Source organism: Poromitra crassiceps, assembly GCF_964638095.1.
Source record: "Poromitra crassiceps genome assembly, chromosome: 5".
NCBI lineage: Eukaryota > Metazoa > Chordata > Actinopteri > Beryciformes > Melamphaidae > Poromitra > Poromitra crassiceps.
This window is the reverse complement of record NC_139642.1, coordinates 30,337,538-30,364,702: the sequence shown is the minus strand read 5'-3', so window position 1 is coordinate 30,364,702 and position 27,165 is coordinate 30,337,538. Positions and strand designations below refer to the sequence as shown.

The following is a 27,165-nucleotide window of genomic DNA, read 5'->3' as shown; positions in this document are numbered from 1 at the left end:
TCGATCCAAATTCCACATGATCGATTCAATTCCTTAACGATCAATTATCGATTTTCGATAATTGATGAACATCCCTAGTTTGTATGATCCTACCTTACTGATTGAGGGTTTGGATTAGTGGCTATAGGGTTTGTATGATCCTACCTTACTGACTGAGGGTTTGGGCATGGGCTTTGGATTAGCGGGTAATAGCACGCATGGGAAAAATGCGGCCCGAGGGCCCCTGGACCATCTCAATCCAGCCCCCAACATGTGTTTATGTGTGTGATGTGTGTGTATTATGACCAATCACAGCGGGAGAGAGGGTTAAAATTAGGGAGACTCCTGCAAAATTCAGGAGTGTTGTCAGGTATGATGTCCAATGTGTGGCCCTTCGCTTACTTGATGTAAGTGACTATGGCCCGCCCCTGGGCTATAGCGTTTGTATGATCCTACCTTGTATCCAGCATGGGTCCTGCTCTTTGCCAGCGGTGTGGTGGAGCACAGCTCGATGGCCTCGGGTTCGTGGAAGATCACCGTGGGCAACGGCTCCTTCCGCAGTGTCAGCACATTTAGCTTGGTCTTCAGCATGGTCTGGAAGTGCTGAGGGAGGGAGACAGAGAAGAACACTGAGTGCTTTTGACTTACAGTACCCAGACAGGGCATCACATGTACAGATTGTGTCCAACCTTAGCCAAACAGCTAAGTCAAAACATCACAAATACCAGTCAGAGAGAGAGACAGACAGACAGACAGACAGACAGACAAGAAGACAAGCTTGGGGCCATGGGCCATGGCCAGGCTGGATATACTGATCATGTCATGTTAAAAGATTATGTGCCAAAGCTTGGTGCTATAATGCTTATGCTAGTTCATCTGTTGATTGGCTTGCTACTGTCGGCTGCCACAGACCAAAAGATAAATAAACGTGTCCATGTCACTAAACAGTTTGCAGAAATATTCCAAAATCTGCTACATTTGACTAAAAGTGAGTGACAATACACAGTGCAATATTTGCAACAAGAACATCTGGCAGCACCTTGGAAGTAATGAGGCACTTAATAGTGTACACTGTTAACCTGAGGCAAGAGAGCTGCACCCTGTTTGACTGCAGATCAAAATGTGCTTCAAGAAAATTAGATTTTTTTTTTATTATATATATATATATATATATATATATATATATATATATATATATATATATATATATATATATATATAGAGGGATATATATATATATATATTAGGGCTGTGCCGATTCACTTATCTCCCGATTCGATACTATCACGATACTTTGGTGCCGATTCGATATATATTGCGATTCACGATTATTGCGATTCTACGATTATTGCGATTCGATATTACGATTTATTGCGATTTTTGTTTATTTTTTTCTTTTATTTTTTCAGTTTGTTTGCTTTTTTACACTAGATTAGAACATGGGAAAAGTTGAATCATACACTAGAGACTGTATATTATATATCATGAGTAGGGCTGGGCGATATAGTTAAAAACAGGGGCGGACTGGGATCATAATTCAGGCCGGGCATTAGATACCAAGCAGGCCAGGCCGATATGGGCCAACGCGCGTGAAATTTGGGCCGTTTGAAGCCAGATTTGGGTCCAATTTTACAATGAGATGCACCCACTTTAACCCTGAAGTGTAATTATTACTTCAGACTAACTAATAAAGTAATAAAACCACTAGTAAACCAGTAGGTGGCGCCTGGCCTGCTGTTCAGTGAGTGGCCTGACTGCAAGCACCCAAAAAAAAAAAAAAAAAAAAAAAAAAAAAAAAAAAAATTTTTTTTTTTTTTTAATTTGCGATTATCGATTCTGGAATAAAAGATCGATCCAAAAAATCGTGACATTAAAAATCGCGATACTTAGGTGAATCGATTTTTTCCCCCACCCCTAATATATATATATATATATATATATATATATATATATATATATATATATATATATGTATATATGTATATATATGACGTGTGTGTGTGTGTGTGTATATATATATATATATATATATATATATATATATATATATATATATGTGTGTGTATATTTATATATGTATATATATATAATTGAATTTCAAATAAATGCTTTATTCACAATGGCTTGTTTGAAACTGTTAAATTGAAGACAAATGAATGTCACACTTAAGCATGTAGAAAAGAGGTGGTGGTGATGGTCTAGAGATGGTGACGGAGGATCTGTCTGCTGAATGTGGAGAGCAGATGAGCGGAGACTGAGTGCTTCCCTCCCTGCGTGTGAAGCCTCCGTCAAAACAGGAGACGAGAGCCCGCCTGGATGCCTGCTCTCATACTACAATCCACCGCCGGGGTTTCATAAGGCCGAACAGAACCACATGTTGGTTCTGGCCGTGTGGAATTTCTGGGCTTCCTCTACACAGTGAAGACAAAGCTGAAGGGCCAATGAAATCAGGACTTTCACAAGTTGAGCAGAAGAAGGCAGGTCTGTGGTATTTCTGCCGGGCCTTGTGTCTGTGGCCTGGCCTCCGTTATTAGAGATCACACAGCACTGCTTATACACAATCAGTTCAATCCTAACATCAAATTCTTCTCCACAAAGCGATGAGTGTTTTGATGTCGGCTGCATCTGCGTGTGTGTGTTGTATCTCGTGTTTTTTATATCGATTTGTTAGTTTGTCTCTTACTCGGCAGCTTTCCTGGATGACCTTTCTGCGATGTCGGGAAGTTGCCAGACCATTCTTAACTTGTTTTTTTTTATAATAAGCCAATGGCGACTCAGGGGAATGAGGCACGTGACATGTTGGGAGATTTATGAGATTTGAGTCTGGCTTGAGAGCTTATCTTGGACATAATTCCCTCCCTTCCTCTGCTTTATTATTGGTCCCTCTCTACTACATAAAGTAGAAATGACAAAAAAATTGTCTAAACAAAAATGGAATATTAATTTGACGTGTTTGGATTAGACTTTTTTCATTACTTTTCTCAGAATGACCTATGTTCTGTTATTTTGCAGCAGATGGTCAACATTTTTTCAGGCAATGAAAATGGACAATCTTGCCAAAAAAGACCAACATCAATTTTTGGAACGTCAAGGAACAAGTTGTTCCTTAAAGCCAAGCAGATCGCTTCCCCAAACATCTTCAAGTAGATTTGTTAATATCCAGTTTCTACTTTGTCATCTACAAACTGGATATAGTTATCACCATCACAGCCAATAAATCATCTGTTCCAGTGTAGGGATTTAGCAACCTCATCACCGCATCACCGTCTGGTATGCTGCTGCCACTCTCAAGGGCATTAACAGACTGCAGCGCATCATCCACTGTGCTGAGAAGGTGATCGGAGGCAACCTGCCATCCCTTCAGGACCTGCATGCAGCCAGAACACTGAAGCGGTCTCGTAAGATCATGGCCGACCCCTCCCACCCTGGCAACGAGCTCTTCAGAACACTCCCCCTCGGCAAGAGACCGAGGTCTGTCAAGATCAGAACCTCTCGCCACAAGAACAGCTTCTTTCCAACTGCCGTCAGCCTCACAAACAAGGCCCGTAAGCCCGTTCCACCAAGGACCCTACCAACACCGCCACAAACCCCACTACCTCCTCCTGAACTCACCTGAACTCCGCTGAATCCCCTCCACTGACATGATAATATATAATTCAATTACAACCAACAATTATCTGACTAGTTACCCGTTACCTGGCTGTGACTGTGATGTAAGGAAAGAGTATGAATTATTGAACATGATGTCACGCTTCACTGTGCTCCAACCGAATAATAGGCCCGACCCCACCAGACCCATGAGCACACCAACTTCCATCTTGATGGTGCTGCAGAGAATGTCCTCTAAGATAGAGATCAGGGCCAAGAAGAAGAAGAAGAAGAAGCAGAATGCTTTTATTGTCATTGAACAGCTGTGCAATGAAATTTAGTCACTCCAGGGAGAGCCAAGCCTCTGCATCCAGGCCTGCCGCCATGTTAACTCAGGAGGAAACCCACAGGAACATGGGGAGAACATGCAAACTCCACACAGAAAGGATCGGGGTTCGAACCCGCGGACCTTCTCGCTGTGAGGAGGCGACAGCGCTAACCACCGAGTCACCATGCAGTCGTGCTTGGACCGTTGGGACCACAGGCACACTCACCACGGTGGACCTTCACGTTGAGAAGGAAACAAAAAGAGAGGAGAGGGTCAGCAGAGAGGAAGAGAAAGCGAAGATTAAACAAGATGAAGGCGCGAGTGGGAGAAAAGGCGAGGTGAAGGAGTTGTGAAAGTAAAGCCACATGTGTGTAAACGCTCGCTGACCTCCGCGTCAGCACTTTACAGCTTCCTGACAGCGGCTCGCATTCCTGTGGTTGGCCCCGCTGCTGGGAGGGGGTAATGCAGGGGGGGGGGGGGGGAAGAGAGGCACCCTCCACCCCCCACCAGGAGCAAAAGGCTTGAGCGGAGGGATGCCTGCGGAATAACGCTGGAATCTTATGCATAATATTGACACTGAATTAAATTTTTTCCCCTCTAGCCCCCAAATGTCTCCTCATCAAGTTACTGCTGTTATTGATTCTATTTCTGACTGTCTGGGAGCGTTTCTGCCTTCACCAGTGTGGGCTCGGCTTCACCAGTGTGGGCTCGGCTTCACCAGTGTGGGCTCGGCTTCACCGGTGTGGGCTCGGCTTCACCAGTGTGGGCTCGTTTCTGCCTTCACCAGTGTGGGCTCGGCTTCACCAGTGTGGGCTCGGCTTCACCAGTGTGGGCTCGGCTTCACCGGTGTGGGCTCGGCTTCACCAGTGTGGGCTCGTTTCTGCCTTCACCAGTGTGGGCTCGGCTTCACCAGTGTGGGCTCGTTTCTGCCTTCACCAGTGTGGGCTCGGCCGCCTTCACCAGTGTGGGCTTGGCTTCACCAGTGTGGGCTCGGCGGCCTTCACCAGTGTGGGCTCGGCTTCACCAGTGTGGGCTCGGCTTCACCAGTGTGGGCTCGGCTTCACCAGTGTGGGCTCGGCTGCCTTCACCAGTGTGGGCTTGGCTTCACCAGTGTGGGCTTGGCTTCACCAGTGTGGGCTTGGCTTCACCAGTGTGGGCTTGGCTTCACCAGTGTGGGCTCGGCTTCACCAGTGTGGGCTCGGCTGCCTTCACCAGTGTGGGCTTGGCTTCACCAGTGTGGGCTTGGCTTCACCAGTGTGGGCTCGTTTCTGCCTTCACCAGTGTGGGCTCGGCCGCCTTCACCAGTGTGGGCTTGGCTTCACCAGTGTGGGCTCGGCTTCACCAGTGTGGGCTCGGCTGCCTTCACCAGTGTGGGCTTGGCTTCACCAGTGTGGGCTTGGCTTCACCAGTGTGGGCTCGTTTCTGCCTTCACCAGCGTGGGCTCGTTTCTGCCTTCACCAGCGTGGGCTCGTTTCTGCCTTCACCAGTGTGGGCTCGGCCGGCTTCACCAGTGTGGGCTCGGCTTCACCAGTGTGGGCTCACTGCCTTCACCAGTGTGGGCTCACTGCCTTCACCAGTGTGGGCTCGGCCGGCTTCACCAGTGTGGGCTCACTGCCTTCACCAGTGTGGGCTCGGCTGCCTTCACCAGTGTGGGCTCGGCTGGACAAGACTTGAGTCTGCACTCCAGACCTGAACGCTAGACAATGGCTGCTGTCAGAAGGAAACCTCTCTCAAATCTCCAAATAAAGTCCCCTTCTCAGGATTATGAAAACCAGACTTGTTTTGAGATTGACGCCTAGGCAATTATACAAGGCAATTTAAATGGGGTTTTTCACGGGCCATACGTACAGGAGAGGACGATGCAAGTGTTTCATTTCAGTTTTAAACGAACTTTCGGAGTTACGGGAGAAAGCGATGTCAGGGTTCGATACTCTGACACCCAACACCCAAGGGTGTTCTCTCTGAGGAACTGGAAGCCATGCACTGGGTTGTCTGGTTCACAGCTGGGCTGTTCACCAACAGCCTAAGATGGATTTCATACTTTAATGTGACATGTGTTTCTGAAAGGTACACCATATTTACAGGAACTACTGAGGATTCCCTTGTCAGTGTTGGTATGCATTTTATGCTTGAGTGAAGCACATGACTTCTCCCCAAAAAATGGTGCCCACACTTGATAGCTTCAGAGGAACCTTTTCAAAACACTGAATGACATGTGTTTTCTTTAGTGACATGGGCAGGGAAATAGCTATGTATTTGGCATGTTACAGGGGGAGCCTATAACTGTATCATATTTTCAGGCTTTTTCCTGCATAGCGGAATGTTTTGTGCCCCCAAAGAGGTTTTAGCCTTATAAAACATCCAACTACCGTAAATTCCGGACTATAAGCCGCACCGGTGTATAAGCCGCACCTTCAAAGTTGACTATTTTTTTCTTATATAAGCCGCACCGGACTATAAGCCGCGGGTGTTTTAATGTTTTTTGTTTTTTTTTGTTTTTTTGTTTTAATGTTTAATTACCATATGTAAGGGTTCATGCACAGAGGGGATTGTAGAGGAAGCTCCCATTTATTAACATTTCAACAAAACAACATAACACAACACCACCTGTGTTGTATTTTACAGTGCACACAGTGTCATACAGTGTCATACAGTGTGGTGAAAAGAGGGCAAGAGAGGAAATTAAAACTTAAAATAGTTATATAGGATTTATAGTTAGAAATAGTGCTAAAAAAAGAGAGATTTTTTTTTTTTTTTTTTGAAAAAATCCATAGATAAGCCGCACTGTTATATAAGCCGCAGGGGCCAAAAAAGGCCAAAAAACGGGAAAAAAGGTGCGGCTTATAGTCCGGAATTTACGGTAAATTGTGTCAGGACAGGTACATTACATTATTAGTTGATTTTGGGTTGCAAGTAGGGGATGTAACGCTAACCGGTTTTAATGATAACCGTGATAAAATTCCTTACGATAACCCTACCGTTTCAAATTTTATTATCGTTAAAACCGTGGTACCGTGATTACCGTGGTACCGTGATTACAGTGCATTGAAAAACATGGTAAATACTGTCCATCATCAACCAAAGTTGGCAACCTTCTCCCAGATGCAAACGTGCAGCCTTGGAGAAATGATTTCGGTGAGTGTATCAATCCTTTTTGGGTCTGAGTTTTCAATATAAAACGTCGTAAAATGATTTCAGTGAGTCTCGGTACTTTTTGAACATTTTCAGCAATTTTTTACGAATACCGTGATAATACGATAACCGTGATAATTTTGGTCACGATAATCGTGATGTGAAATTGTCATACCGTTACATCTCTATTTGCAAGATAAAAAAAAGAAAAAGATCCTGACAATGACTGATATATTTGAGTTCAGGACAACCCTGACTTCATATTAAAGGCCCTATGATGGATCCCACTGCCCTTGGGGGCAGAACACTATGGGGCAGCGTAAGGGACAAATTTAAGACTACTGAGAAGCCGTCAGAGGCCATATCTTTGCCCAAGCCAGCTATGGATCTGGCCAATGATCTGTCAGCACCGGCAACTGAGAGACCGTCAGTGAGGAATGAGAAGCCGACTATTGATTTGTCTTACCTAGCAGTCCACTGGATCATCTATTGGCTAGGCTGGTCATTAGCTTGTCTTAGCTGGCTACTAGCTTGGAGAGGCTAGCAACCCACTGGATCATTTATTGGCTAGGCTGGTCATTAGCTTGTCTAAGCTGGCTACTAGCTTGGAGAGGCTAGCAACCCACTGGATTAGTTATTGGAAATACAAGGAAAATACAGAGCCAACTTACAATAGTTCATATTTATTTATTGACCATGTAATACATGTATGGGTGGAAGATGACCAATTGTAAATCAGAATAAAACATGATAGTTTAAATCAGCCCAGTGAAATGAGGAAATTCGAATAAAAACTAAATTCTCAGCTCAGCAGCTGTGCTGCTAGTTAGGGCTGGCACGGATCACGGATAATCCGTGACCCGTACGGATCAGCCCCCACGGTTCGGAACGCGGTTCGGAACGTCAATGGTCCGCGGAACCCCCCCCCCCCCCCTTTCGTTTCATTTAACGTTTAACGTTAGTCTATGCGAACGCCCAGCGCAGCCAGACACAGACAGGCATAATCATGGCAAGCACAAGTGAGCTTCCTCATCCCTTGTCGCTGCTGTAAAGTATGTCTGAAGGCTGTGGCTAGTGGCTACTAAAGTAAAGACAGCGTCACACAAACTTATTTCAACACCTCTGAAAAAGCACAGGAATGCGATCAGCGTGTTGCGGGCTGCACAAGATATTAACGAGAGCCACAACACACACACACACACACACGCGCACATGTTTCACAAACACATTATCACCGGACGGTGAAATGTTGCCTTAGGACACATAACAACAAAACAACACGTGGGGCCACTGAGTAGCTTAACGTAGCATCAACGTTATATTTCCAGACTGACCTGCGGTCTGGTCTGTAGGTCTGTACCCGTGTCATGTGACTGATGCAAGCAACAGCCACGAAGTTAGGCATAGCAGTGCCACCTAAAACAGGAAGTTGGGTCGTTCTGCCTTCAGAGTAAAAGCATACATTGTGTCACTTATGAGAAAAAAATATTTTTTGAGCTGTGCAGGGCAACAAATGTTTAGAGAATTATAAAAGTATTAAAAAAATCTAATCGAAAATCTAATTTTGAGAGAAAAAATCTGATATATATATTTTTTTGCTGATCCGAAAAATCCGTGATCCGTGGCTCAAAATCCATCACGCGATCCGATCCGTGGGTTTTCTGATCCGTGCCAGCCCTACTGCTAGTTGTTGGTGACATCTACTGACAGTTACACATCGATTACATATGAAGAAATTGACTTTGTCTGAGTATGCAGCGTAGTGGTCACATCTATAGAAGACTAAATCTAGGAAAGATGGAATGAAAAGAAAAATCCAACTGTCCACCTTAGCTTGTTTGCTAATAAACATGAGGGAAGAAGAAGAAGCTAATATAATGTTAGCTAGCCTAGGAAAGCCAATGAATGACCAGCCCATCCAATAACTAATCCAGTGGGTTGCTAGCCTCTCCAAGCTAGTAGCCAGTTAAGACAAGCTAATGACCAGCCTAGCCAATAGATGATCCAGTGGGTTGCTAGCCTCTCCAAGCTAGTAGCCAGCTTAGACTAGCTAATGACCAGTCTAGTCAATAGATGATCCAGTGGACTGCTAGGTAAGACAAATCAATAGTCGGCTTCTAATTTCTCACTGACGGTCTCTCAGTTGCCGGTGCTGGCAGATCATTGGCCAGATCCATAGCTGGCTTCTGCAAAGATATAGCCTCCGACGGCTTCTCAGTAGTCTTAAATTTGTCCCTTATGCTGCCCCATAGAACACGCGCCCTACGCAGCATTCAAGCGTCAGGATTGGCCAGGCAGGCGCCCATGCAGACTGTTCTGAGTAGCGCTTTTCATCTTGGCTCAATCTGACGTGTTATATAACGTAAGCTGTTATTTTCATTAGGCTAGCCTGTTCCACATTATTGTCAAAAACATTATGTTGATCCTCAGACAATTTGACTTGAGTGCAAGACTCATGCCCCATGAGAAAAATGGGAAGAGGTAACCAGCGTTATTCAGGTTTTAACATTAAACTGAAGTTACTGTCCTCAGTGTCCAGTGTTCTGGCCCTGTATTTTTCCATTTCACATTAGGTTCTGAATGGCAGGCAGCATCTCCTCAAGTTTGCCTACGCAGTTGCATATGTCTGCAATGGAATAACATTACTATGAATAGCCTGATATGGCCTAAAATATATGATCTTTCTCTTGAGAAAATCGGACTTGATTGCAAGACTCAAACAAAAGCCCAGTGAGAAAAAAGAGACAAGGTTTACCTCCATCAACCCCAAGAAGAGTAATATCTCAGAGTTTGCCCATCAGATGCCAGTGCAAATGCCCAGGCGTTAATTCCACTCATGTTTGATTACAGGGGTGTGTGGGGATCACTGCACAAATCTGATCAAGGCGACAGAGAAACAATGAAGTTTCTACTACAATTTATTTACAACTCGTTAACGTTAGAGTTGTAATGGTTGCATGGTTTAGGAACTCACAAGGTTTGCGTTATTGAACAAAGGAATGGTGGCTTCAGGTGGGCTACAGTTGAGCGATATTGATCCAATGAAGCCACGTTAGCGTCCGCATGTTACATTAAGCAACATATGTGACGTGATGTGTATGTGTGAGCCTGAGGTGTCACAAATGTGACGGTTGCGTATCGGCTCGCTCCGGGCCAATCCCGGCGCTTGAATGCCGCGTAGGCGGGCGCAGGGCGTGTTCTGCCCCCAAGGGCAGTGGGATCCATAATAACGTAATAATAACTCTTTCATGCAGCGTTGTGTGGTGTTGCTATGACGACCAGTTGTGGGCGGTGCAGATTGAGCAGGTACTACTTGAGGTGGACGCAGACACTACTTCAAATAGAGACGAGTTAATACTATACTATACTAGCCTATACAATGCAGTACCATGTGGTGGAAATGAGCCATTACTGAGACCGGTGGCCATTAGAGTAACTGCTGGCTAAAACTGTGCCAGCATAGGAGGTGTTGGTTGCTTCATAACTTTAGCTGATAAAAGTCACTTGAAAATGGCAAACTGGCCAATCTATCGGCCAGATCATCCCCGGGACGGCCGGGAATGATTATGGATGAATTAGCAGAAGTTATTGTGGCGTGTTTGGTTGAGTTTTGGCTTGCGTTGGCTGTGGTGAAGTGGATAAATAAGCTAATGTTAGCATGATGAGCCAGGAGCTAACTGCCTGCTTTCCCTGGGGCTGGTGTGAGCTGGACGCGACCAAACGATCAGGGACTTGATCTGTTACTGCAATCAAACAATGTTCCACAAGCACAACGGTAGTAATGTTAGGCATATTTGCAACTGCTACATTATCCACACAAGACGGTAACGTTATTAGCCAGGGCTCATGACTAACTTTTCCACTGGTAGCACATGATTGAAAAACATGCACATGATTTCAAATAATTTGTGTTGGAGATACAGTAATTGGGAATTGGGCATGCACAAAAAATACTCTAATATTCTGAAAGATACTTGGAAAATCACACCCATGGGATATCAAGCAGGCTGTCTTTGGAGTGTGTCAGCTATGGTGTGGAGTTTACCTCCTGCGGTGATGAGTTGAACAGGTCACAGATGGTAAGTTAAACTTTGAGCCCCCTGAGGGAGCATTCCTACAGGAGAGAGGTTCTCAGGTCAATCGCACGGTAAGGCCCTGCATAACAGGGTCAAACAAGTCACTGCCACGCCCACTCAGACGCACAAAATAGGGGTTACAGGGATGTGATCAGGACAACACAAAACAGCTGGAAGTGAAAGAAAGACACGAGCGAAGGAAAACTGGATAGGTGTGTGTCCAAAAGGCATGAAATCCAGAAAACAATGACACCTGAAAACACCCAGAAAAAAAAGGACACCTGTAAACTCACAACATGGTCAGTGAAGTAAAGGATGGTTGCAAGCTGAACACAGGCCTCAAGACCAAAACAGTTTGTAAACATTAGATTGGCGCACATGTGAACGCGCAAACCCAGATACAGATGTAACGGGCTTGAAGATGAAAGAGTGCGTGGAGCCTGTACCAGATGTTGCAGGTCTACTGTCTGGTGCTGGCAGAGAGCGAGACAGTACTGTAGGCCATCATCACGGACTGTTATCAGCTCATCTGTGTCTCATCTTTTCCTTTTCCAACGGAAATGATCGCTGCAACATTGGAGTATGGAGCTCAGACGTGCAGACGATGCTCTAGGGCTCTAGGGCAGGGGTTCCCAACTGGTGTGCTGCGGCAGCGTGACTGTGAGGCAAGTCCAGGTGTGCCGTGGGGATTTTGTGACGACCAGAGGTTAAATTGAGCTGCCACCATCAACTAAAAGGGCACTCAGACAGCTATCGACTTACACACACTTACAAAAAAATCATGTTCAATCTAAGTTTGAAAACCACTGCTCCAGGGCTGTTGACAAGAAGAATTTATACTGTGCACCTCTGAGATCATCCTGTTAAGGTTGACCTCTTGCAAATCAGAGGCTAAAACCCTAATTTACAAGCAATGGTCACTATACAAATGCAACCATTTTACGAGCTTGGGGGACTGGTGACTTCTACGACGCACAGCAGTGAAATACTATGGCTAATGTGAACTGTTGTCAGTCCTACGAGGGTGGAGAAAATATGCCCAGAAACCGAAGCAGTGGGGCACACATCTGACTAGTCTGAGGCTGAGCTCTGTATTATTAGCTTGTTTCCCATAGTTACAGTGAAGACAGTGACTAGTGAGAGATGTAATAGCTTAGTATGATGAGGATTTGAACCCATGCAGTGCTAAGTGTGTGCTACTCTCATTGGACAAAACCACCACCAGGAAAGCCCATCATCATTAGATCATGATCTGAGGAGAAATAAGTGACCCACTTAGACAGAAAGAGATCTGCTCCTTCTGTTGCAGCAATTCAGTATGACATCACCTTAGCCTGGTTCCAGACCTTCCAAGCCACGCCCACTCCACAGTTGTGGATTTGGCTGTTGAAGAGGGAATGAGTTTATGAGTTGACGATTCAGTCTGAATATCAGGCACAAAAACATGTATGCAACTTCCACCTGTTTACGATTGGCCACTTCATCGATCGATGTGCACCTATATTAACTCATTGAGTGCCAGCCACTTTTGGAGAACGGATGCTCCCAGTGCCAGAGTTTCAGAGCGTTTTCAGTGATTTCTCGAGGCCCACAGAATATTGTGTGATATTACTATGTAAACACTGAACACGCACAAAGAACGATGAGACTCTATTCTATCATCTGCAAAAAAAAGTTTATTGATCCCATTTTCCGTTCTTTAGTTATGAGCCGGAGAAGATAGCTTGATTCATCCAAAAACAGCAATTTTTTTCTAGAAGCTGAGATAATTGGCCTTTTGTGAAATTAAACATTTCAAGCACATCACTGACTCTGAAGCTAATCTTTTCTAATGTAGTCACACCTCAAAAATAATTTCCTTCAATAAAACAGTGAAGGCCAGGGAATTCTGTTTGTCAGAATAATATTTTTTAGCTACAACCAGCAGCGCTGGCCCCTGCGTGCGCTGCTGGTTGCAGCTTCTTGCTGGTCTTGATTTGCTGCTGGTGGGCATCGGATATTCTGGCTTGCGTTTGTCAATCCTGTCCTGCTGCCTGGGTCTGTCTGGGTGTTGCGCGCTGCTCTGCGTGCCCCCCCACCCCCCCCCCCCCGCCCCGCCCCGCCTCGCCTCAACTGCACACTCCTCCTCCTGTCTGTGGTGGCTCTCTGCTGAGTTTGCTGTGCGCACAGTGAAGGGACATCGACATCCTGCTTTTTTACAGCGTTCCGCGTGTGTTTGTCACCGGCAACGATGCTTCTAGTTGAGAATAATAACAACTCCACGGTGTGGATGTGCGGATGTGCTGTCCGGCTCAATTGTGGGAGCAGATTGGCTGCTGCAGGCACAGCTGCAGTAACGTGCTTCAGCATATCGATGCATACGGATGCGATGCGATTTCCGTTTCCATAACGACTTCTTCTTTGTTTTTTCCTTGCCTTTCTGTTATGTGGAGAGCACTGTCGCCACCTAAGGGTTCTGTAAAATAGGTTAGACACATCCAATAGCTATAATATTTGTACATCAGAGGCAGAAGGCTTTGATCGACGCCCCACCGTCAAAAAACGCAATTGACGAACATGTCCGTCCTTGGCACTCTACGTTACTATTTGAAATGACGAACATGTCCGTCCTTGGCACTCAATGAGTTAAAGGATAATTTCGTGGGTTTTTTTCAACCTGGACCCTATTTTCCACACTTTATGTGTCTAAGGGACTCGTAATTTTTTCAAATTGGTTGAGTACTCACCGAGATAGCCTTGTTTACAGCTCGAGCAATATCGTCAAACACCTGCCAGTGTAACCCAGTCGGGCAATTGCCCACCGTCATTTCAAACTGTCATTATAGTGTGTGGCAACATGGACACGACTCTATACATGAATATTCTTCTCCGGGGTTTACTGTCGGACAGAGAAAATGGGCGAGGAGAGAGAGAGAGAGAGGAGCAGACAGAGGGGCAACCAGCAGTACAGGGAAGCTCGCGCTGTGTCAACAGGGAGGATTTTCACTCTCTCAACAGCGCTGTGCTGGAGACAATTCTAGTTGTTTGACGATTTTGCTCGAGCTGTAAACAAGGCTATGTCGGTGAGTACATTTGAAAAAATGATGTCACGATGAATCCTTTAGACACATACAGTGTGGAATATAGTAGCTTGTAGCTTGCTGCATATGACAATAAAGTTTCCTTGATCCTTGATATAGGGTCCAGGTTGAAAAAAAAAACGAAATTATCCTTTAAATCCTAGGGCTGGGCACCTAAGGCTGGTACTTCTTGGTAGAGACCGAATCAGGTGAGTAACCAACTTTGGATACTTTTGTATTGTTCTGGTGCAGCCAATCCTAAACTGCAACAAGCCTTTACAGCCTTTTCTCACACACAAGTCTGCATTTAAAGCCACACCTTTAGGAGTACAGTATTACAGTATTATACAATCTAATAACAGCAATATTAAAGCAGCTACGAGCAACTTTTTTATTGTTTTTTATTGTTATTAAACAGTATAATTATAATATTGATGCATCACATATTACCTATAATATTAGCTGACACCAAAGCCGTGTGAATTGGAGTTTGCTCTCTTGGTGCTTATAGAGTCTCTGTCTGCTTCATCAATGTTACACCCGGACCGTCTACAACCGGAAGTGAAACGAAACGGTTTACGGCAGCTCCCTGCTTCCGCCGGCTCTGCCTAGCAACGCACCATAAACAAGCGAACGCCAGCTAGCTACAACCAGGGGCTAGCTACTCTCGCGAACACCTCTCGTCGTTATATTCTAACAGTTTGTTTGGAAGTTATTTTGTGGTTATGGCCGAACTGCGAGATCATGATTACGTCGCCAGTGCAAATTACGTGGCCGGTGCAAAGAAAAAAAGGAAGATTATTCCCCGTACCGACCAACAAAGAGAACGCAAGAGGATGCATGATAAATCACGCGATAAAACACGCATCAACATAGGTCGCGCATTCAGCAGATGGGAGAGAATTTCGGGATATGAAGGGTTTCAAAACAGACGGTGAAGTGGCTGTTTTCCTCCTAGACAGGTATGTGATATGTATATTTTATTTCTGAAATACTGTAGAGGACGTGATTTTGCTATTTACGTTGTATGCTACCATGCGTCGGCTAACTGGAGCTCATTGTTACTGTATTTCAGCTATCGACCAATGCAATCAACACCATGTGTGTATGCTTTTGTTATAAATGAAGCCTACTGTATGTTCCATTGTATGCCTGGTAGATAGCACCACAGCATGATGGATGCAAAAGGCTAACGTGATGTAACGTTACCTGGGAGTTATACAGTTACAGTATGTCACGGTGTAGGCTGCATTTACTGTAATACAGATTTGGTTGATAATGCTACTTTTTCGTTTGCCATTTCAACCGTGCCAAAATACGTTACATGTTGCTGTTGGTAATCAATGAGTCTAGTGGTATATAACGTAACGTTACACGGTTGGGGAAGCCATTTACCCGCAGATATATTTAGCCTACAGTTGATCTGAAATTGGAAGAAACTCTCAGCCTCTTCACAAAGAGCTTGGTAAACCTAGTTTACCCTCTTGTATCAACATTTTTGAAGATACAATGGTGATGATAACGTTAGCTTTCTCGACAATATTACTATTACCGAGTGCCCTAAAGAGTTTCACTTGGTGCTAACGTTTGGCTATTACAGTAACTATGAACGCGACTGTAACAAAGTTTACTAGTTTTTCCAAATACTTTTCAACATCCTCGTCTGACATAATCTATTACGTAGCCAAAAAATAGGTAGATTACCTCGTCGCTCTGCATCCTGAGAAACAGCAGGGTTTGTAAAAAATGAAAAATAAACTTGGAGCGTCTTTCATTCATTCACTGGTCAAAGGAGAGAATGAATGGAGGCGTGGAGTGTTGTGATGTCGGGAGCCGGGCAGCCAGCAGTTTTACGACAGTAAACAGTACCACTTTTGTTCAGAGAGGGGCGCCAAAAACAACCCAATGAAACAGTGAAAAGTTGCTCGTAGCCGCTTTAAATACTAAATCATATACACGACGTAATAGCCTATAATAACAACCATCACTCCTCCGTTACTCCACTGCTGCTGTTGGTATGTTGATGTTGGTAGACATCGTACAACCCTACTCCAGATGGTGCGACGGTTCTTCTCCGGGATACCTTTCGCGTCGCCAGTATGATGCCGAGGGAGCCGGCGTGACAAATGGGTGCGTGCACGCATGCACGCACGCACGCGCACACACACACACACACCCAACACACACACACACACACACACACACACACACACACACCCAACACACACAAACTCCGCCTGGCTGCACCCGGCATGCAATGCTGCCTTGAGGACGTCTGAAATGAATCCTTTCTCTGTCACCTACATTCAAATGACGTACCGACAGTAATAAGCAGGTACCTACTTACTTAGGCAGCTAGGTGATAGGCAGGTTCCTTGCATTTCATACAGCCTTTATATATTAGTTCAACTTCACTCCACAAAGACAAAAAAACAATAAAGACGAGTTTATTGTGATGCTTGACAAACCAGTCGTCATTCTGGCCTGTCACCCAGCTCTTTCCTGCTCTATTTTGCCCTGTCCTTATCTACACACACACAACACATATCCTCCTATTCTAGAATCTTATGAAAGTAATATGTGCGACACAGTTGGAGCCATGCCTTGCATGGTAGGGACTAGGGACAAGGCAGTATAACATTCTATGGCTGTCCCTCTATATGTGTTTACAGCCTCCTCCTCTGATCCCGGGACCGTTTATGAGAGGAAATATGTCTGAATGGGCTCAACCCAGAGAGGACCGTGGGAGGTCTGTGCCCAGCCCCTAAGTGGAGGAAAGACCTTTTCTCCAACACGTGATTGGACGGCCATGCGTGTAGGAGGGGCTAAAGGGAATACTCGGATGCTGTGATTGGTGGGTTAGTTCTTTTGCAGGAAGTAGGTATATCAACGGACCCAAACCTCAGACCCTGGCGGTGGCAATCTCCGGCTGGCAATAAAAACATCATCAACTCTTTGACACAGTCGACACACGCCCCACATCTTACATAGCCCACAGACAGCAAGACACACATGAACAAGACCTGTTAATGACACAAAACACATGCTCCGTCCATACAATGTGCTCTGTTTCTACACAGGAAGACTGTTGTTGTCTGAATCTTGTATCTGCAAAACGTGAGCTATTCAGTAATTAACAGGGTTCTTGCACCATTTTTGAAAGTCAAATTTAATGCTTTTTAAGACTTTTTAAGACCTCAACAAATAGAAATTAAGACCCCAAAAATGTCGAAACTCGAAACCATTTCTATTAGAAAATAGACAACTTAATGATTGCTGTTCCAGACTGCCACAAATGTAGTGATTGAAATTGTGTATAGGCTGATAGCCTACTTGTTACTTCCCGATCTGTAACACAAATAAGTGTCCAGAATAGGGATGCAGCGGTATACCGTTTGAAGGTATACCGCGGTTTGAAAACATCACGGTGTCAAAACCACTAAGATTTGCCGTCATACCTTCCCCACGGTATCAGCGGTTTCCCCAAAACAAAGTGCCCACGTCGCTTGCAGAGTGCAGCTTACCTCCCTCTGGCTGCATGCCTACCTAGACTAGAGCACAGTAGAGAGGAGCTGTCACTGAATGTATTTACAACCGTGTGTGTGATAATGGCTGAAGCAGGAGAACGCAAGGAACGCCCCTGAACTTCCCCCATCTAAAAAGACGACGTCGGCTGTATGGGAATATTCCGGCTATTGTAAAAACACAGATGGTCCGCAATACCGCCATACCGTGAAACCATGGTATTTTTGTCCAAGGTTATCATACCGTCAAAAACTCATACCACTGCATCCCTAGTCCAGAATAAACAGGGCGGGAGGCAGAAGATGGCTCAAAATTAGGGCTGCATCTAACAATTATTTTGATAATAGATTAATCTCACGATTATTCTTTAGATGAATCGGATTTAGAGACACTCTACCAAGAGTTCCTCTCTTTCCAGGGTCCAAAACGAAGCCATCGACAGCAACAACACAACAGCCAGAAGTTTACTGCTAGCTAGTACTGAGTGTGCGCGCGTGTGCGCAAGCTCCGTTTCCATGGATACGCGACTGAAACCATGGTGAACTGACCAGACAACCGCGAACACCGAACAAGCACGGATTGAACATGTTGAATCCGGGCGAACATCACCGAACATCGCCGAACACGAACAGACAAGGACAGACAGCTATGGCACACCAAACGAACATCTACGTGTGTTCCTGTTCGTTCGTGTTTGTTGGAGAATGTTCGATTGGTGTGACATGGGCTTTAAGTACCTAGCATTGTTTTGTTTTTTTCTCTTTGGGACCAAACTAGTGAAACGCAGGACGTAACAGGTGGAAGACAGAATGGCAAGGAAATGACAGTAAAAATGATCGGACTGTTCTGTTCCCAAAGAAAAAATAAACTAAATCACATTGAGACTATTCCTTCTCGATCAAACTCCTTGAAACTCCTGAATCCTTGAGAAAACCTTGAAACACAACCTGCTCAAACAGGATCATAATATGCTGTCATGCAGCAAGAACCAATCCAGCCCTCTGCTACAACATGACATGGCCTTTCTTTCACATGTCCTCTGTTACAGCATGACATGGCCTTTCTTTCACATGGCCCCTGCTACAGCATGACATGGCCTTTCTTTCACATGTCCTCTGTTACAGCATGACATGGCCTTTCTTTCACATGTCCTCTGTTACAGCATGACATGGCCTTTCTTTCACATGTCCTCTGTTACAGCATGACATGGCCTTTCTTTCACATGGCCTCTGCTACAGCATGACATGGCCTTTCATTCACATGGCCTCTGCTACAGCATGACATGGCCTTTCTTTCACATGGCCTCTGTTACAACATGACATGGCCTTTCATTCACATGGCCTCTGTTACAGCATGACATGGCCTTTCATTCACATGTCCTCTGCTACAGCATGACATGGCCTTTCATTCACATGTCCTCTGCTACAGCATGACATGGCCTTTCATTCACATGTCCTCTGCTACAGCATGACATGGCCTTTCATTCACATGTCCTCTGCTACAGCATGACATGGCCTTTCATTCACATGGCCTCTGCTACAACATGACATGGCCTTTCTTTCACATGTCCTCTGCTACAGCATGACATGGCCTTTCTTTCACATGGCCTGTTACAGCATGACATGGCCGTTCATTCACATGGCCTCTGTTACAGCATGACATGGCCTTTCATTCACATGGCCTCTGCTACAGCATGACATGGCCTTTCATTCACATGGCCTCTGTTACAGCATGACATGGCCTTTCATTCACATGGCCTCTGCTACAGCATGACATGGCCTTTCATTCACATGGCCTCTGCTACAGCATGACATGGCCTTTCATTCACATGGCCTCTGTTACAGCATGACATGGCCTTTCATTCACATGGCCTCTGTTACAGCATGACATGGCCTTTCATTCACATGGCCTCTGCTACAGCATGACATGGCCTTTCATTCACATGGCCTCTACTACAGCATGACATGGCCTTTCTTTCACATGGCCTCTGTTACAGCATGACATGGCCTTTCTTTCACATGGCCTCTGCTACAGCATGACATGGCCTTTCTTTCACATGGCCTCTGTTACAGCATGACATGGCCTTTCTTTCACATGTCCTCTGCTACAGCATGATATGGCCTTTCTTTCACATGGCCTCTGTTACAGCATGACATGGCCTTTCATTCACATGTCCTCTGCTACAGCATGACATGGCCTTTCATTCACATGGCCTCTGTTACAGCATGACATGGCCTTTCATTCACATGTCCTCTGCTACAGCATGACATGGCCTTTCATTCACATGTCCTCTGTTACAGCATGACATGGCCTTTCTTTCACATGGCCTCTGCTACAGCATGACATGGCCTTTCATTCACATGGCCTCTGTTACAGCATGACATGGCCTTTCATTCACATGCATGTGTGCTGCTAGAAAGACCCCTCCAGGCGGGGGAGCCATGGGAATTAAAAGCTGTGCCACTGCAGCACTTCTTATGGTTTCCTTTTGCCAGCGAGGACACACAGTCTCACCAACATAGCCTGTGACTGACCACAAAGCGGCCCCAGACAGAAACAGAGGACAGACAGACAGACAGACAGACATGGCAATATACAGACAGTAACAAGGAAAGGCAGAGTGCAGATAGACGGACCAGTTCTGACCATGTTTGACCTCAGCCAGCTGTTTCTAAACTGTCAGGAGGACCAAACATTTAGTTTGTCAGTATCACAGACATGAAAATGGCAAAATTGAAAACCATGGCTAAAAGAAGGAGCTGCTGACAGAGGGGGAAGAACCCTGTTTAGTAGCCCCAGAGATGGTCAAGAGGGAAGCCTGTTGTTTTGTGTTTGTGTGCATATTTGCCTGTCTGCCAACGTGTGTGTGTGTGTGTGTGTGTGTGTGTGTGTGTGTGTGTGTGTGTGTGTGTGTGTGTGTGTGTGTGTGTGTGTGTGTGTGTGTGTGTGTGTGTGTGTGTGTGTGTTTGTGTGTGTATGCATTTGTGCGAGGACTAGTGCCTATTGTGCAATCTGCTGTTGAACTAACATGGATGTATTGTATTGTGCCTGGGAGGAAGGGCCCCTGAAAGTGACTGAGGGATGTGGTCAGAGAGAGGTACTGTAGGAGGGTTGGAGAAGAAACAGAGAGAGAGACAGAGGGAGAGAAACACAGAGACGCAAAGAGACGGAGACAGACAGAGCAAAGACAGACAACGCAGCACAAACATGTGCCGTTGCAACACTGGCTCCATTTCCAAGACACTTCTGATTGGGAGCTATAAACCAAACCAATAGCTACCCCGTAAGTCACACCATGACCTGCCTCTGCCTATTTCTCTCTCTTCTTCTGCCCCCTCCCTCCCTCCCTCCCTCCCTCCCTCCCTCCCGCCTCGTCCCACTCGAGCATGAGATGAGCGAGACATCACATGTTGCTATGGCAACAGAGGACAGCAGCGCAAGGGAGAATATTGTGGATGGATGCCATGGTGAAGGAAAACACAAATAAGCAGCAGGACGAAGCTCGGCTAACTGCTTCAGCTCAGAACAGAACAGAACAGAACACCGCCGGTCCTGCCTCAAAGATGACAATAATATCAGTCGAAAGGATGACCGTCGTCATGGTTACAGAGCCGGGGATGGCCAGACATCACTATGGTTGCACAACACCTTTTTTTTTATTCCAATGGTACTCCTCTCACATACTGTTAATGTTCCTCACTGATTCTAAAACTCATGTGCATCAACTGTTAACCACGCCAGTATTATTATTCACAGATATGGTCATAAACATAATTACTGAAGGTTTCTATTCCAAATAGCCCCTGTGAGTGAAGTAATGGTGTCATGTAACAAAGTAATAATACTTCACTTTTACTCCACTACATTTCCTAAATAAAATGGATACTTTTAATCCACTACATTTCCCCTAAGCATATTAGTTACTCGTTACTAATGAAATCGGTGGAAATTTGGTAGCGTGCAAGCAAGCAGGTTTGGCGAATCAGTGCTCCTAGGTTGCAAGTTACGTGAAGCACGATCCACATTCCAGTTGGTGGCAGTAATGCACCATAACATTGTTTGCCAACTGCTATAAAACTCAAGAAGATTTCCACTCAAACCCAGGGTCGCATCCGAATAGTCACTCCTCCTAACTCCTTTTTCCTTTCACTTTTCCTTGACCTCGCCAGTGTAGGTGTAAGATTTGCTCACCTACCAGATTGGCTCGCGCGCACATTGTGATTGGCTGTACGTCGTCGGGCACGTGGAATTACGGGCAAAATGGCCGACAGCTTTAGATCAGCCAACAAGCTAAACTACTGATGTCATCAGACATGATAGACATTAAAAATATGAATCATGCAAACATTAAATGATCAGGATTCAAGTGTACGGGACCATTTCTTATAAACATGAGACTTCTTTTTTTTAATAAATGTGAGAGTTTTAACTTCATCTGTAGTCGTGGACCCTGAGCCGAGCACATCTGGTAGGGCGAACAGATCCGGTACTCTACTCACACCGGAAGTTAAACAACCGCGGTGTCTTTTTGTTTTGTTGTTGTTGTTTTTACATAGGCTACCGCTACATTAAGCTTCTCTGGGGTCAATACACCACTGGTGACGGAAATATTAACGTTAGTAAGTAAAGTCACACCTTTCAATCAATTAAGTGATGAGAATCCGTTGCTTGGTTGCTGAAGAAAGGAAAATGCATTTTTCTGCGTTAGCAAGCTAATGCAGCTATTAATACTGCTGTGACCATCCCACAATTCCTCACGGCTGTGGAATGGAGAGAGCCAAAGTCACACCCTCTTCCGGATTCGTCATACAAACCAAGGGATTCCATCCGCCATTCATTTTCCCATCTACATTTCGTAAAATGCTTATAAAAATTAGGGATGATTAGGGAAAAGCCTACTTTGTGCATTTCTTTACGACCCCCAAAAGTGACTGTTAGAAAATATGCCAGTGCTGAGGCAGGATATATGCAGGGTGGGGTATAGTACAATCACTACCAGCATAATCTCATGGAGAAATGCTTTGGGGAAAACATGGCCAGGGCCGTAGGGCTAACTGACCATGGCTCTGAGATGGACAGGATTTCTGAGGCCTGGAAGACGGGAGAGCGGAGTTCGCTGAGACACACGCTTGGAAGTGTTTTTGTAGAGATCTTTGAGTGGTTTTCATTTCAGAAAATATAGTCAAGTTATTGGTCTGGGACTTATTCCAACTATTCATGTTCTGTGATGTGGTTGTGAATGTCAATGGGTAAGCTATGACCATCAACATGAAGCCAAAGCAATTGTATGTTCATAAAACTATTCATAATTGCATTGATGTGTATATTATTAGCCTACTTACTAGCCTCGAAACGAGACTCAGCTTTCATTGTTCTTTCTGAGTCTCGAAGTAGCACCCCAATATGGCGTTGCAGGCTCCACTAAAATGGCCTTATATCTTTGCAAATGTAGCAGGCAATCACAATAAAAGAGTATGTATACCTGTCGCACAAGGTATCTGACGGATAGGAGGATAGGATAATCGTAGCCCTGACGTGAGCATCTCCCCTCCACAGTCCCTTCCCCGACGAGAGACTCTTGCTGCTAAAACTCCCAAGCAGTCAAAATCGGAGATACACACATATTTACAAGTGTCACAGAAACATTTCAAAGCCATCTACCAAAGCAGAAGGGTTCATTGTTTCTCGGCGGCGGGGTTTGAAAGCTACCATCGGGGGAAGGAACTGTGGAGGGGAGATGATCATGTAATTTGCCTGAAAAACAGTTCCGAAAGGGGCTAGGATAATCGGTGTTTTGAAATTTGCGTAGTTTCCAATACCGAGCCCGTATAAACATGCCAGAGGTTACACAATATTTCAGAACACCGATTACCCTATCCATCGGATAACGTGCGGCAGGTAGGTACTGTTTTATTGTGATTATGTGTACGAAGATGTAAGGCCATTTTAGCGGAGCCTGCAACACGATATGTCGTGCAACTTCGAGACTCAGAATGAAGGATGAAGGCTAAGTGGCCATTCACACCATACGCCAAAGCCACGCCAAAGTCACGCCAAAGCCACGCTGAATCCACGCAGTTTCATTTCGGCGTCCTTGGTAACAGGTGAGACCGTTCACACCAGACGCACGCCACGCCACGCTGAAGCGATCGTTCAAGATTCAGTCCTATTTTCCAGGCGTGACGCGTGAAGCTTGAAGGTGCCAGGCATGAATTCAATGGGAGTTGTGGGCAGGTTCAAGGCACGCCGAGCAAGGCGCTGAGAGGAAAAGAGACTGCTCCTGGTGTGAACGGTTAAGCGTCAGTTCAGCTTGAGCCTGCATCAAGATTCAGTTCTGCCTATGGTGTGAACAAAGGCCAAGTCCCGCTTCAAGGCTACCTACTTACCTAAAAGTGTTCAGCTGCACTACATTGAGCAAGAGGGAGAGGTTGTGATTTACAGTGAATTTAGAACACTTTAGGCTTAGGCATGAAGCCCATTCAGTGCCTAAAACCCTCTCAGCTGGAAAAAAAAGTACTGCGAATTGTTAAATAAACAAATAGTTAACTGATAACAGAGTCTTCCGCCAAGCAATAGTTCTGGAACGCGGTTGCTAGGCAACACCAGAGTAGCATTTGTGTTTGATGAATGATTAGCCTGTGCTTAAATATTTATCGGATAATTTAGCAGCTGCCCCCGACTCAGCCAATCAGAGCTGAGGAGCGGAACTTTAATAATGCTGCTGTATGTGATTCCATCTTCTTGACGCCTGGGCAAGAGACAGGATTGTGCAAGTTCACTTGGCAGGCAGTCCGTACCCCAACATCTGGAGAGCATTAGGTCTGCAGGCAGGAGACGTGAAGCCAGGCTCGGTGCACGGCTTGCCCCTCGCCCCTGGATATCAAACTACGTGTCATTAACAATGTTCCCCCCCCCCTCCATGATCCCCGAACAGGTCAGAGACGCCAGGTTGTTGGCTAGGAGTAGGACCTGCTTTTCAGTGACTTCACACTACAGAAGAAGTACCCAGAGCTTCTAGGAAGAAATGAGCAGAGGGTAACGGGAGATTAAACATCCTAATCTCATCATAGGCCAAGCAGCATGACGCCATCTGAAGAAGAAGAGAAATTGACTGACAACAGGAGTAATTTAGGCCTATTGCAGTAGCTCAAGTAATGAACCAGGCCTGAGAGCCAACAACACATTGACTGACTTCTGGAATGCATATCTCAGAAAATGTATGAACATCCTGACAGGAGATGAACATATCCTGACAGGAGATGGATTCCTCTGCAAATCCACCAAATCCAGTAGAGATACTGTAGCCTACGTTGATGCACTATAACCCAGGCTTGCGTAACGTAGCTATACGTAACGTAGCACTAGGCAAATTGCAGCAGATGCTGATGAGTGTTTCAAAGAACTGATTTTCACATTAAGCAACGACTGTCAAAAGGACGTTAAAGACGGTGTACACACAACATCTGTAGCTAACGTTAGCTGCTCTAAATTCTGCAGAAACCGTTAAAGACTCTCCATAGGCTGGAGCCACACACAGCACGGTGGGCTGCAAGCACAGCTAACAGGGTCGAACCGTTTATTCACTGTTGCTCTGCCCAGAAATAACGTTTAAAACACCCGTAGCCTACCTGCAATCGGTCCGACGCGGGCTGCCACATATTAGGAGAATCAAAGGTTTTCCGTCTTTACTACAGCTTGTTCTCTTTTCCCAGACTCCAGCTCACATCTGCTCGCTTTCACAGCTTGCCTCTCTGTCCTCCTTCAATCTGGATTCTGCACTGCAAGGCGATGTTGCTCCGCCTGCGTGTAGTTACCGGACTGGCCTGCAGGGGGCAGTACCATGTCTTTGTTTGTAGTGCGCTGTTAATGCTGCCTTCAAATGCTGGCGGAGATGCCGTGATATCGCCAGAGCGTACATGACCCGCAAGGTGGTAAACACACCATGGAATTCTCTGTGATATCCTGTATGACAAATAATCAAACAGACCTAAACTACTTTTGTTTTAAAACAAATATTGATATACCAAATACCAAACAAACCACAAGCTATTTGAGAAATCATATACGAGTTTCTACTAGTAAAATAACATTTTTCGAGGAACATTTGAACGCACCATAAGAGTGAGTCAGCCTCAGAAACCAACCAGTGCAGGAATGCTGTGAAATGCCATTGATCATATAAAAGCATAACATAAAATGGCATGGCATCATTTCAGTGGCTAGTGGTGGCAATAAAAGTGGGTCAACTTCAATCTCTCATACAATAAGTTTCACAAAGGCAGCTAAGGACAAAGTATATTCTTTGCTGCACAGAGATTTGCCCACACAGTTTTGATCTTCTTAAGCTCCTGAAAAAGATTTCCTCTGACCGGCTGTGGTGAATTGAGATTGGCCTGGTATGACCTTGTTATTCTCAGTGAGGTCTGGGGACCCATGAACCATTGTCATTATTCAATGATTTAAGTGTGCATATTGCACAATTGTAAATACTCCATATGCACAAATCCTCATAGAGTAAATCTACCAAACTAGCAAACTTGCACACAGAGACTCTGGAGACGATGTTGTGAGATTTATGACATCACTGATGATGTAACGATTTGCGTCACATTGTGTCATAAAATCATGACTAACAGTGCATAATGTGATATTTATACCCTGTGTAGTGTATATAAATTGTGATTATGTGTGTATGATTTGTAGTGATATGTATAATGTATAACGAATATGTGTTGATATCTGTTATGTACCCTGTAATATATTGTATTGTTTATGCTGGCAACCCTGCCCTGGGACTGCAGATGGAAAATAGCAATTTGCTATAATCTGGTGCAAAGCATCTTTTCTCTCTGAGATCAATGTTATCTTTTGCACATGGTCCCTGACAAATAAACTTAATAATAATAATAACAGACACAGCCCGAAATCGTGACTAACAGACACCACTTGCCCACCTAGGCAATGTTATAATAGATGAAGTGCGTGAGTGAGTTTTGTTCAAAATGTATTTAACATAATGAATGCTGAAATGACTAACCCTAACTAATTTCAGGAAAACACCAGATTTTTTTAAAACTATTTTAAGACCTTTACCTACACAAAAGTAGTTGAAATCAAGCATATTTTTTGCGGTTAGGTGATACATTTGAAGTAACTTTTTTTGCAAAAAAAAATGCTATGAAATATGTAGGATTAAATCCCTCAACTGCATGTAGCGCAATGAAATCTCAGTTTATCAACAGGAAGGCCTTGGGATGAAAGCGATCGAGAACCCCTGTACAGAGGATGTGTCCTGGGACCCATGTCAAGGCCAAACAGAGACCACCCCCAGGGCATATGGATGGCAAAGGTCAAACACTTGGCCTCCAACTCAGACTACAAGCAAGCCATCAATAACGTCTGGTGTGGCCCTGCAGTGTGTTCATGTGTGTGTGTTTGTGCACAGTGCACACACACATACGTTCATAGGTGTGGTGAG

At 45.0% G+C, this 27,165-nt stretch overlaps 1 protein-coding gene across 1 annotated transcript in view; it reads right to left on the bottom strand.

Annotated features, from left to right (window-relative positions):
• Positions 1-25,452, bottom strand: part of pid1 (phosphotyrosine interaction domain containing 1) — a 55,059-nt gene extending 29,607 nt beyond the window's left edge. Inside the window, exons 1-2 of the mRNA XM_083637585.1 lie at positions 25,316-25,452; positions 436-582 (exon numbers count right to left, since the gene is read on the bottom strand). Coding sequence (XP_083493711.1) covers positions 436-582; positions 25,316-25,345 — 177 coding nt within the window. The 5' untranslated portion in view covers positions 25,346-25,452. The remainder of the gene's footprint in view (positions 1-435; positions 583-25,315) is intronic.
• Between the last annotated feature and the right edge of the window lie 1,713 nt (positions 25,453-27,165).